General features: G+C 41.3%; 1 protein-coding gene across 1 annotated transcript in view; it reads right to left on the reverse strand.

The window, feature by feature from the left end:
• Positions 1–708: 708 nt before the first annotated feature.
• HHAT (hedgehog acyltransferase) overlaps positions 709–11,676 on the reverse strand; it is a 147,560-nt gene continuing 136,592 nt past the window's right edge. Inside the window, exon 12 of the mRNA XM_041477305.1 lies at positions 709–2,971. Coding sequence (XP_041333239.1) covers positions 2,880–2,971 — 92 coding nt within the window. The 3' untranslated portion in view covers positions 709–2,879. The remainder of the gene's footprint in view (positions 2,972–11,676) is intronic.

Consider the following 11,676-nt stretch of genomic DNA (forward strand, 5'->3'; position numbering starts at 1 on the left):
CCCTTTGGTGCAGAATAGCCAGTGTCTTACTTTGGCCACGTCTGTCCTTGTCACCTGTTTCCTACACCCCTTAGCTAGCTTTTTCTCAGTGTTTGGAAGTCTCTTTCTCACACACCCCTCACCTATTTTTTTCCTTTGGGAAGTGGCATGGCTACTGCAGTCTCTTCCAAGTCTCTGCAAACTCCCCCTGCCCTCTAGGACTGCCACAGAGACCTTGCTTGGAGGATGGCACTTTGGGCTACCACACAAGTACATCAGGTGCCACATGGAGAGTCACTCTCAGGCATGCTGAGGAATGTGTCTCCAAGCTGAAGGAGTAACTGAACAGCAAGTTTGGAGTGCTTCAGGCGTAGAGCTGTGTGTTGTCTGACTGAATGTGCCCTATGCTGACAGCTGCTGTATAAGCAGGACTGAGAAGGAATTTTGTGAGTGGAAAGCATCATTTTATGTGCATGCTGCTCTTCTCAGAAACTTCACATGCCGAAGTCTTTCCTTAACCCAGCTACAAAAGGCTGATTTGCTTTTTAAACTCACATCATTAGGGAAGGCATATTCCATGCAGTGCACAACAGGGATAAAAATGACCAGTCTGCATTGCACCCACCCTGCAGGCTTCCAGTGCATAGTAGTGTTTCTCCACAACAGTGGAGCAGTTATTTTTCTTAGGCAAGGCTATCGTTTTCCAAGACACAGCTCTCAAGCCAACAGTGCATTTCAGCTTTATTTATAGAAACAGAAAAAGATACAAAATTATGAAAGATATATAAAGCACTGAAAAAAAAAATAGAAAACAATTTCAGTTCAGAAATAAGCATGCTCTAGATGACCTTCAGGGTCATTTCCATATTGGAGCTGGAAGTTTTTCATGCATACAAATTGGAATCCAGTCACTCAGTAGCATCTCGGTTCATGTAATAATGGTAATCAATGAGACTGAAGAACAGATTCATGACTTTTTGCTCTAATGCTAATTCTACTGAATTACAAAATTTGAGCAAAGTCCCTTAGGTCAGTGCTGCCCCAAAATGGAGGCCAATCTTTTGGATCCTTCTAGAAAATACAGAGGCTTAGAACCATATACTCTGTGACTGAAAGAATCCCTGCAATCATCATCCAGACAGTCAGGAGAGCCGTGTCTTTGGCCAGGCAGCATTCAAGGTAAGTTATTTTCAACAGGCCATGGTGTCTCCCAGAAATGGCTTCCAGGGGAAATCATGGCATTCTCATGGCAGGGGAGCTGGGGGACTCTTAACAAAAAAGGCTGGAGCTTCTGCTTTGAAACAGCAAGAGATGGGCTTTTCTCTGGATGGATGGAGAGCTGAAGTCTCTGCCCCTGTTTCTTCAGGAATAAATGGAGGAAAATAAGAAGGCTGCCATAGTTGTGAGCAGCAGAGACATCAGAAATGCAGGCAATAAGCAGAAGCCTGTCTCAGGAACTGGATTTCTTGTTGAAGGGATACATTATATCAGACTTGGCTGAAGCTGCAGGAGTGATGGACAGTAGGACACTAATTCCCAACAGGCTGAAATGTCTGGCAGGGGCATGGAACAAGTTTTGACATGCTTTGGGTGGAGGAAGCTGCTTTTGGAAGAAGTCTACTCCAGAACTTGTGGCCTTTTGACCATGCCTAGGGGGACTGTCTAACTTTAGAAAGACTGAAGTTCTTCTGGCTGCTCTTCAGTATCAGTTTAAAACAGAACAGTGTAGAAGACACCCATAGTATCAGACAGGGGAAGGCTCTCCCCTTAGAAAACGGTGTGTGTCAAAGCACTCCTGCAACCTGGACACCTGCAGGCATGACCTTCCCAGCTCTGGACAACACAGTCTTTGGGCAAAGATGCTGCTTTAACAGGTCTATGTGGCCAAAGGACACGGAGCTCCAGCTCATCTGGTACCACTGTATTGGACCACTCTGTTTTTTTCCAAAGGTCTTAAAAAGTTCCTCCCAGGGTGTCTGCAATATATTGCAGGAGCTGATTGCTTGGACACCAGAGAATGAAACAGACTGAACAGATTTACCATTAAACCAGACTGGAGATATCTCCCTTTGTCACAGAACAATACTAGAGGCAGACTGAACAGTCTGAAGGCCCCAAAATAAAGGTACTGTTTAATGCTTTAGCTCTAAGACAAGGCAGAGAGCACTTAAAGTCCAAGGAACTTTAAGAGCATATTTTATTTAAAAGGAAAGCTGTTCCTTAAGAAAAGATCTTCCTCCTTACTCTGTCTTTTTAAAGAAACAAAACCATTTCTAAGGTTACAAAAAAGGTGTTATTTTAAAGGCAAAAATTTTAAAAGAAGACATTAAAAAGAAAAAGCAGGCTTTGCTACAGTAGGTGGAAAAGTAGCTTAAGGCAGAACTACTCCAGTCAGTGAGAATACAAAATGTTCTAGCTTATATGGGAAAGCAGTCAAGAAGAACTGATGAGCATCATGCCCTTCATGGAGTAGTGTAAGTGCAGGGCACAGCCCTACATGCCCCTGGACACCATCTGTGAGAGACTGGGCTTTTTGAATTCTCCAAGGTAGATTTTTTTCTTCAATATCTCAAAATGGGCAGCAAAACATGAAAACAACCCTCGACATATATAAAATACCTGTTCTGAGATGCACACTTCTGAAGTACACAGAGTCACAAAGATGCTGTTTTACAAAAATGACATAATTCAAAATGCTTCATCATTTCTCCCCACCCCCCGCTGCAGCCCATCAGTGTTTCTGCAGTTCAATTCCTGCATTTGTAATCCAGAATCAATTAAATGAGCTTTTGGTTTAAACACACAGACTGAAGGTTTGGTCTGGCTCACCCTTGTGCAGTTAGAATATCCAGTGCAGAAAAACCATCAACCTGCCTTAAGAATAGTTGTGTGTATCATTCCTAATGTGCAGCACGCTTCTGCTCCCATTCAATTCCAACATGAGAATAGCAGTACAGGAACCCATGAACAGTCAGTGTCGCCCATGGCCAGCCTATAAATAGAAAAGACAGACAATCCTAGTCAGAATAATTAATGACTGCTTCAAGTAGAAATACTCTTGGGATTGCCAACTTATGATGCTTCTTTTTATTTTTATTAGCAATTCAGCTCCATAAGTAAGTAGAGTCAACCCACAAAATTTGAAAAGTAAAATTATCTAAGCTCCAAGGTTGCCTGACCCCCTGGCAGTCCTTGTCTTTCTCATTTCAGGGAATTGGACCAGATTTATTCTTGTTGAATTACAAAAGTCTGTTTCGATCCTCTCCTTTGGAGTGAGTTTGTCTATCAAGAAGACAAAAGGCCCCAATGAACCCTGATCCTTTAAGCTGGCTATGGTGCTTCCTAGGCACAAAGGGATGTACAGCCACAATGAAGATTATTAAAAATCTGAACAAGTCCAGTTACTGTTCTGCAAAAGCAGTCTGGGGTCATCTCTGATTAAGGCTGTCTTGGATATCCTGCAGCTGGGTGTAATGCCTGATGTACCCCTCTACAGCCCACTAACAGCTAATGTGTGTCAGTGACGAACAGACAGACCTCTCTGCCTGATTTTTCTGATGTCCAGGTTATTTTTTAACTATAAAGGCTCTTCCAATATATAAAATCTTTGCTGGTGAAATGATGTTTCATTATTATTCCAAATTCTTTTCAACAAAAGCCACCATCCTTTCACTCAAATTTATCACAGCAAACAGCAGTAAGCAGGAGGTCACAAGCCAAAAGGTCTATAGCTTTCTAGTAGAGCTGTAAATACTTTGAAAAGTCTGTAATCAAGTAAATTATTTTGCTTTCCTTGATACTTTTCCTGACACTTCTGTTTCCTTTGTCCATTCTCCTCCTTTCTCTAGAGTTTATGAAATTTAGATCTTACAGGTAGAAATCCTCAGTGCTAGGCCCTGATGTGTTTTAGTGTGTGTTGTCTGGGGAAAGGGGACAGAGAAGAAGATGTTTGAAGGTTTTTTAACAGCCTTTCTTGTTGCCATTGTTGACATTAAAATTGTGGTCATGTGCATGAATGGTTTTCTGCATCCTGTCCTTGGACAACCAACATCTGCTTCTGAAAGAAAATCTGCCCCTCTTGGGGAAAACTCTGGTCTAAAGGAATGTACTGGCAGACATGAGCTGCCCCTTTGGGCTGGAAGAAGGGATGGAGAGAAGCCGTAACCTCTGCCCAACATGATACTCCAGGAAGAGCTCTTTCTGAAGGTACATTTACAAGGTGCTTTGCAGGCTGGTTTTGTCCAGGCTCCAAGCTAATTCCAGTCAGGGGAATTTTGTCAGTTTAATTGTGCTCACATCCAGCTGAGCCTTAGCTCAATGCCCTGCCCTCAGCAGAACTCAGAGCCCCAGACTCAGTCCTGCACTTTTGGGAATGGCACGTGCTGGGACCCTTCCTCTGTGCTCCAAGAGCTGGGCAGTGCCACACTCCATCCTGGAACAGCTTCAGAAAAAGTTGTATCCCCCTGCTATGAATAGCTGTGTTTGTTTCATGAACCTCGAATTATTCTGGCCATCCTTTGTGGTGAAATATTGTCCTGTAACCTGACTGATTTTCAGGGAGACATTTACAAATATTAATCCCTTGTATTCACAACACCCTGAAGTGAAATTATACTTTTGTTTAATTATTTCTTTCACAAAACAAATTTGCTAAGGTATCTCCAAGGGGATTTTTAACCATAAAAGTCTTGTTTTTATTTCAGTGAAATTAGCCTACTGTAGATTGGGTTTCACCTTCAATAGCAAGCTAAAGCCCAGCTGTGCTTTGTCTCTGCTGAAATTGCACGTGAAAGTATGTCAATAGATGTAATAAAAACATACCTCTTCTGGCAGCAATATTGTGGCGGCTGCTTTATACAGACAGAGCCAGAAAATTAAAAAAGAACTGAGGCTAGAATTGTTCTGTTTTAGGGGCACTTTGGAAATTTGCTAGTTACATGTTTTGCATTTTTAAATACTGTAAAGCTCTGGCACACAGAAAATGTGCCAACAGTAGCTGACTTGCTTGCTCTCCCCAACCAGCATATTAGAGATCTTGTCAGAATACATAGTTATGCACTGGAAATCTTTTCTACATGTCTTAGATTTCCGACAATATCTCTCCATAGTGCCCAGAACCTGGGTTCACAGCATTTTTAACCCAATAATCAAGCTTGTGGTAATCCTCCTGGAATGTAGGCAGTCTGTCCTGTACAGGGGGGTCTCAGGGGTGGCCATTCAGCACATCATCTCCTGCTCATCTAATGAAGGTGAGAAGGAAGGGGGAAGAAAAAGTGACCCCAATATGGGCAAAAGAAAAGGGAATTTAAAAAAAAATTAATCTTGTTATAGTTCTGCTAGGAGGTGCTGCACAAATCCCAAAGCGTTTCTTGCTGTACAAGTAGGAGGCAGCTCCAAGCAGGGGAAAGGGAACCTTGCCCATTCTTGCCATACTGGAACCACATGCAGTGCTGGTAGGTGTGGGGAAATGCATGTGAGTGAAGCAAAGGCATCATGTTCTGCTCCTTGGCAATCCCAGATTACTCCAGTCCACTCAAGGCAGATTTGCACAGGTGCATCCACACTTGAGAAGCAGTCCAAGGACAGCCTGAAGCAAGCAGGAGACCTTTAAATTGTTTTTACTAATCTCTTCCATTTTAGGACTGGATATACAATAAAGTTGTTGAAAAATCTGAAGAATTTGGTGTCCAGAAGGTGATGATGTAGGGAAGGACACATGGAGCAATGCTAATCCAGCAAGGGTGCAATTTCAAATTCTGCCCAGCGTGTGTTTTCCTTGCAGGTGACATCCATAATCAAACAGCAGCACGAGCTGCTCTCTTGCAAGGTCAGGTCACAGAAGCCTTTTCTGGCTTCCACAGTTTCTCCTTATAAACCCAAGCAACCAAACAGTACTGATGGCCTTGGATGCACAGCTCCAAGGAAATTTCCTTCTTTTACCCTGGGCCAGCATCTTAAGGTATGTTTGTACCTCAAGCCTTTTTCTGCCTCTCATTCTGCTCCTATTCTCAGACACCATTCAGGGGGCTCTTCTTTTTGGCAACTTCTCAGCTTTACCTTAACCCCCTAAGCCACTGCACCCTTACCTGTGCTGTACCAGTCTCCAAACTCTGCTTGGAAGCATACATGCCTGCATTTTGGATCAGTATCTCCCTATAAAGTCATACATAGAATGTACTCTTCAATACATTATTGGTTTCAGATCAAGTTCTGATCAAGGTTTCAGATCAAAGCTGTTAGGAAATGACTGAGTTAAGTCTGTTTATTCAAAACCGTGTCAAATACCACTTTAAATCTTACGTTTCTTGACTGGTTTCAGTAATTTCATTTTGAACTTGAAGGCCGAGTTTCATGGGACTACATAGATTGTCATGATTTTTTTTTACAGAAAGATGAATTTGTGTTCATTAACATATGCTATTTGTAGAAACAAGGACTAATTCATATGCTGTTTGAAAATCCAGTAATATTTGTGAGCTTTACCTGCAGAAATTTATTTTAAGATAGCTGATATCACTTTTAACAAAGGAACACTGGGTGAGAATCACAACCAAATTCTCTACTTATGGCAAGGTATGCTGCTTCACAAAACATCAAACACAAACTCATTTGTGAGGAGGGCTGCAAATTTTGTAGAGAGGCAGCAACAGCACTTGATTCATCTATCACACAACCTCCTCCTAGAGAAGTCTTCAGTCCCAGCTAGGCCTGAGGCACTGCTCTGTTCAACACAGCCCATGGACTTTCCAGGAGTCCTGCTGGTTAAAACCAAATTTTGGTATGTTACGTACTCAGCTTTCATCCGAATGAGAAGGAGACTTGTTTTCATTACATGATCAAGAGAGAATTGATACAAACTTGCTGCAGGAACAGCTTCTGAGTCACATTTTCAACTTCCCATCTCTCATTCCAAAGTATTTTTGCATATTTTGCAAATGACTAGAAAAGGTCATGCTTCTAGCACGCTCTGGATTTTGATAGGAGAGGGGTAAAACTAAGCCTTCAACTGAAAAGTAGCAGTATGGATCACAGCTTTCAAAAGACCAGTTATATCCTTATTACCTCAGTTCAAATCGTTTGAACAAACATTTAATCATGTATCCAGAAGGAAGCTCTTTCAAATTTCCTCACCACCCACAGTAATGAAAAATAATCACACTGGCAATGTTTTGGGCATACCCAGGTTTCACATCATCCTCAAAACACTAGGAAACAGTCCTTTGTTCCTTCCAACCCGTGAGATGTAAGAGAAAGGGGCTGTAGTTATGTTTTGCATTTTCCAAAACTGCCTTAGTGGCTCTTGGACCTAAATGTTATTTTTAGATTTGCCTTGGCTGCACAGTCCTCAGAAGTCTTCAAGTGCAGAGTAGTTATTAAATCAATTGAAGTCAGAAGAACTAATCTCCCTGAAAAGCTTGGCTGAAGAAGCATACATCTACTCTGACTTTGATTTGGAAGTACCTAAGTTGCTGTAAGGCTTAGCACTCAGGAAAATTTATTCTTAAACAAAAGTTCAAATGTGACAAAGACACTGAAGCAACTCCTCTGTAAAGTGGAATTAAAGAGACTGTGGTGGGAAGGAGGGGGAACAGGCACCAGTCTGTCAAGCATAATAAAAAGCCAAAGCAAACCAGCATTTGAGGCCAAGACAACTCTTACCCACAATTACTAACATACTTAGTATCAGTAAAAATACCACTTTTTCAGAAAAAACCACAGATCTACTACTTTCTGTTGAAAGAAACCTATTATCTATCCCAACATTTGAAGCACCTCCAAATGTTGGGCTAGATAAACTCTGCATTTTTTAATTTTAATTTCATGTATTTTTGTCACTTCCAGGTGGACCTGTCTGACCATTACAGCAGGGAATGTCATACAGCATGTGTTACAAACATGGTGCAGTTTGATACCCAATTAGTCTCCAGATATTTGGAAAAGAAAACTCTACCTGTTTTCAGCTGTGATTCCTAGCAGGTTTTTTTGCTGCTGCTTTCAGCCTCCACATTGCATGTGTGTCAAAGAGCAGACAATAAATTCTGCCAGGAAACACACAGCCCTCCAAGTCCCAGCTGGGCATCTCCGTCCTCCCACCCCATGTAGAGCAGCACACAGTCACAGGGTCTGTAAATTCAAGATTCCACTTTGTCCCATTATGAGCCCCCAGCTAACAGCTCTCATGTCTTTCTCCTCCACCCATTGTGCAGTTTGGGAGTAGAACAGCTCAACCAATGGGAACCAGCTTGGGAGATCAGGTAAGGCTTACCGGACCTATTCCTATAGATTTCCAGGCATGGAAGGCACTTTAGCTGGTGGGTGTGGAAAAGGTTCAAATATTAATAAAAAATATTACTGTACAATAGGTAGTTTTCAAAGGAAACCCATGGAAATGCTGTAAGGATAACTCAGCTCTGTCCCATGCAGCATCTGGAAAGATGACTGAGAAGGACAAAATTCTAAGCTTCCAGGTCTAGACCTGAGCCTCAGCCAGGTACACTGGCAGTAACCACAAAAGCTGCCTCTTCAGTAAACATGAAGCAGTTTCCAGCAAAAGGCACTAACAAATGTGTAACATTGTAATCTACTTATGTGAATTTTAAATCATACTATCCCAAAGAATGCTTACATCTGTGGCTTTCTGAGTACTTATCACTGCTGTGAAAAACTGAAAATGGAGAGATAACAGTCCAAGACCATCAGCTGCAACACAGGATGACAACAAATCATTCAGATCAGCATTACTGAAAGCAAAAAGCCAAAGTCTCTTAGTGATTTCATAATACAAATAGGTTGGATTTAGTAGACAGAGGTCACAAAAGTTGTGGCTTTCCTGTGTTCTTACTGTACATGGAACCAGGCTTTACCATAGCTAAAATAATTTTAGTTTTATGCTTGATGGAACTGAAGAAAGTTAGTTTTGTCAGTTTGTGCTGACAAAGACTTTGTTAAGCAACAAGATATCAATTTAACCTATGTCAGGGCTAAGGCCGCTGACCATGTTTTTTCCTGTTAATTAGGTAAGCTGCAAATAAACAAATTCATAGGTAGAGCTCAAAAGATTGGGCTATCCTTTAGCTTTTATAAAGCACCCCCAACACAATTCAGTGATGATGCCAAAACTATTTTCATTGCACTAAGTATGCATATGGAAAAAAAAAACCAAAAAACCCCCACTACCACCATGCTTTGCTAAATGCTCTCTGGATGCAAGTATCCAGAGTTCTCTCTTTTGTCTTTGGAGTAGAACCTCATTTAATGCTAACTACCATTACCACTACCAGCTCTCCAGATGCTGCACAATGTAGGCTAGAAGGGTTATTTCCCCAGTATGTATCACCTCATATGAGCAGGACAGTTTCACTCTGTATTTCTTGGCGTGTTTTTGTGATATTATCCTACCTTAAGCATTTTTACTTCTAACCCTCATATAAAGCACAAAAAAAATTCACAGGAATTATGCCTTCTGCTTCATTTTTTAAAATAAATCTTCACCCTTTACTAATTTTCCCAGCAGAGCCAGTCAGTGGAAAAAAGTCTGGTATTTTAGGCAGTAATTGTGGTCTCATGCATACCAAGTTGACTCTGGAGTAATTCAACTAAAATCAAAAGAACCATATTCATGCTACTGCTGAATTTGAATTAACAGTAAGGAAGACTGATGAAAACTGCCTGTTGGAATCTTCCTGCCAAAATTGCTAATGAGAAAGGAAAAAAATCCAACCAACCAGCTTTAGTTGTCAGATTATGAAGGGGTGAATCTGTAAATCAGAAGCAACTTTCCCTCTCCTCCCATCTTGAGAACTACACACAGCTAATATGAAATCAAATACCACAAATATGAAATCTTAATGCTCATTTATTTTTAGAACAGAGAGAAAAGCTTCTAAAAGCATTATGGTAAACAAAAATCCATCTTCACCCTGAAGCAAGGCAAAACAGCTACCTCTATGAAGTGCTCTGCAAAGAAAACATTTTAGAGTGATGTATCTGGCTCAGGGCAGCACTATGTTTATCATTAAATGTCTGCTCAGGTATTCCCAACAGAACTTCCTTAAATATGGCGTGAACAAGTACCTAAAGATGAGACTTGCAAAGATTTTAGGGCATTTTTCAATTGTAATTTTCTGCTGAGTGTTATATATACCAATGGAAACACCAGAGCCAGGAGCCTCCTTTTGTTACAGTTTTAAGATGGAACAGGAGAATGAAGAGTTAACTCCCCAGGAGAACATGAACATCCCAAAGGCAGAGCTGGGAACGTTGTTGTTGCCTGGCAGATCCTGAGGTGAGCATCTGCCTCTCACTGAGCAGAGAGATGCCCATGTTATAAACAGAAAGACATGCTGAGCAGAAAGGTGAATTTACTTCCCCTCCACTAGAGCTTCACATTTCAGGAGGATTTCTGTACCAGTCTAACTGGGATTCTTGGATTTAGGTTTGTGTGTCAGGCTTTTCACATACAATGAAGCTCTTTCCCTTGCCTTTTAGTGCTAGGGAGCTCTTGAGAAATCAAGGCTATATACTCACAAAAGAAGAGGATTTAAACCAGGGATTCAGACATGTGCCATCAATCACCAGCAAGCAAACATTGGGGTAAAAAGGTGAAGCACTATAATTTATTTCTTCAATGTGATTTCTTGCTAAGGTACCCTGAAACGGTCATGAATATAAGATGCTTAAATGACCATAAAATAATTAATTTTTAAATATGAAGAATGGTTTAAAGATTAATTATTCACAATCCCCTTCCTACCTGCAACCCATTTTTTAATCTGCCATTTTTCCTTGTCATCCACAAAACCACTCATATTCCAAGACCATTGCAACTATTCCATGGTGCTGTCTTGGGTCTTCACAGCATTAAGAATTAGAAAAAAAGCAGACAGTGTGACAAATTTAACACATATTTACAACCAGCTCCGCTAACAACAAACAAACTGTAGCTCCTTATCGCAGAGCTCTCATAGCTGAAATGCTCCGTGGATAAAAATTATTATATTAACTACTAGAGCTTAGTGCAGTAAGAGAAGGGCTGAGAGCACAGTGTTAATTGACATGAACACTGCATTTTGATAATTGATGTATCAGTGTAAAGCTAACACTACAAGTGAGGTCATTGAGCTGAGTTCTCACTTAACAGAAATACAAATATCTTGAGGGATGGAAGTGCACAGATAAGGTAACCAGGCAATCCTGCAGTCGTTTACTGAGCCGTAGCAATCGATGCAGGACTAAGGCATTTTGAACTGCTGGTCTCAGGCTGTATGAAGTTACTCCCCTTCTGCTTGTGTCTTGTTTTCACAGTGTCACCAAAGAGCAAAGAAAAGGGCTGATGCAGATTTAGGGAGGCAGCCCTGAAGAGACAGTGGTGCCGGAAGGCGGCCATGAGCCAACAGAAAACCTTGACAACAAACAATCTCCATCCCACTGGTGGCATATCCCATGAAATGGAATTGTGGCACACAAGTTATCCGGAGCAAAAGGCCCCTACAGGATTGCCTCAGTTGACCACATTTTGATAGAACAATTGTTTCACTTCTTACCTGCACAAGCTGACCTGACCCTGCTGCAGCCCATAGAGTCATAGCAACTAAATAGAAGAATTATCAGTAAAAGAGTTAAATTATAGACAGCTTGTGGATAAGAGCAAATTCATTTTAATTGGGGGGGGGGGGGGGGAAAAAATTTTGTTTTGTC

This window comes from Pyrgilauda ruficollis, unplaced genomic scaffold (genome assembly GCF_017590135.1).
Source record: "Pyrgilauda ruficollis isolate IOZ18807 unplaced genomic scaffold, ASM1759013v1 scaffold4, whole genome shotgun sequence".
Lineage (NCBI taxonomy): Eukaryota > Metazoa > Chordata > Aves > Passeriformes > Passeridae > Pyrgilauda > Pyrgilauda ruficollis.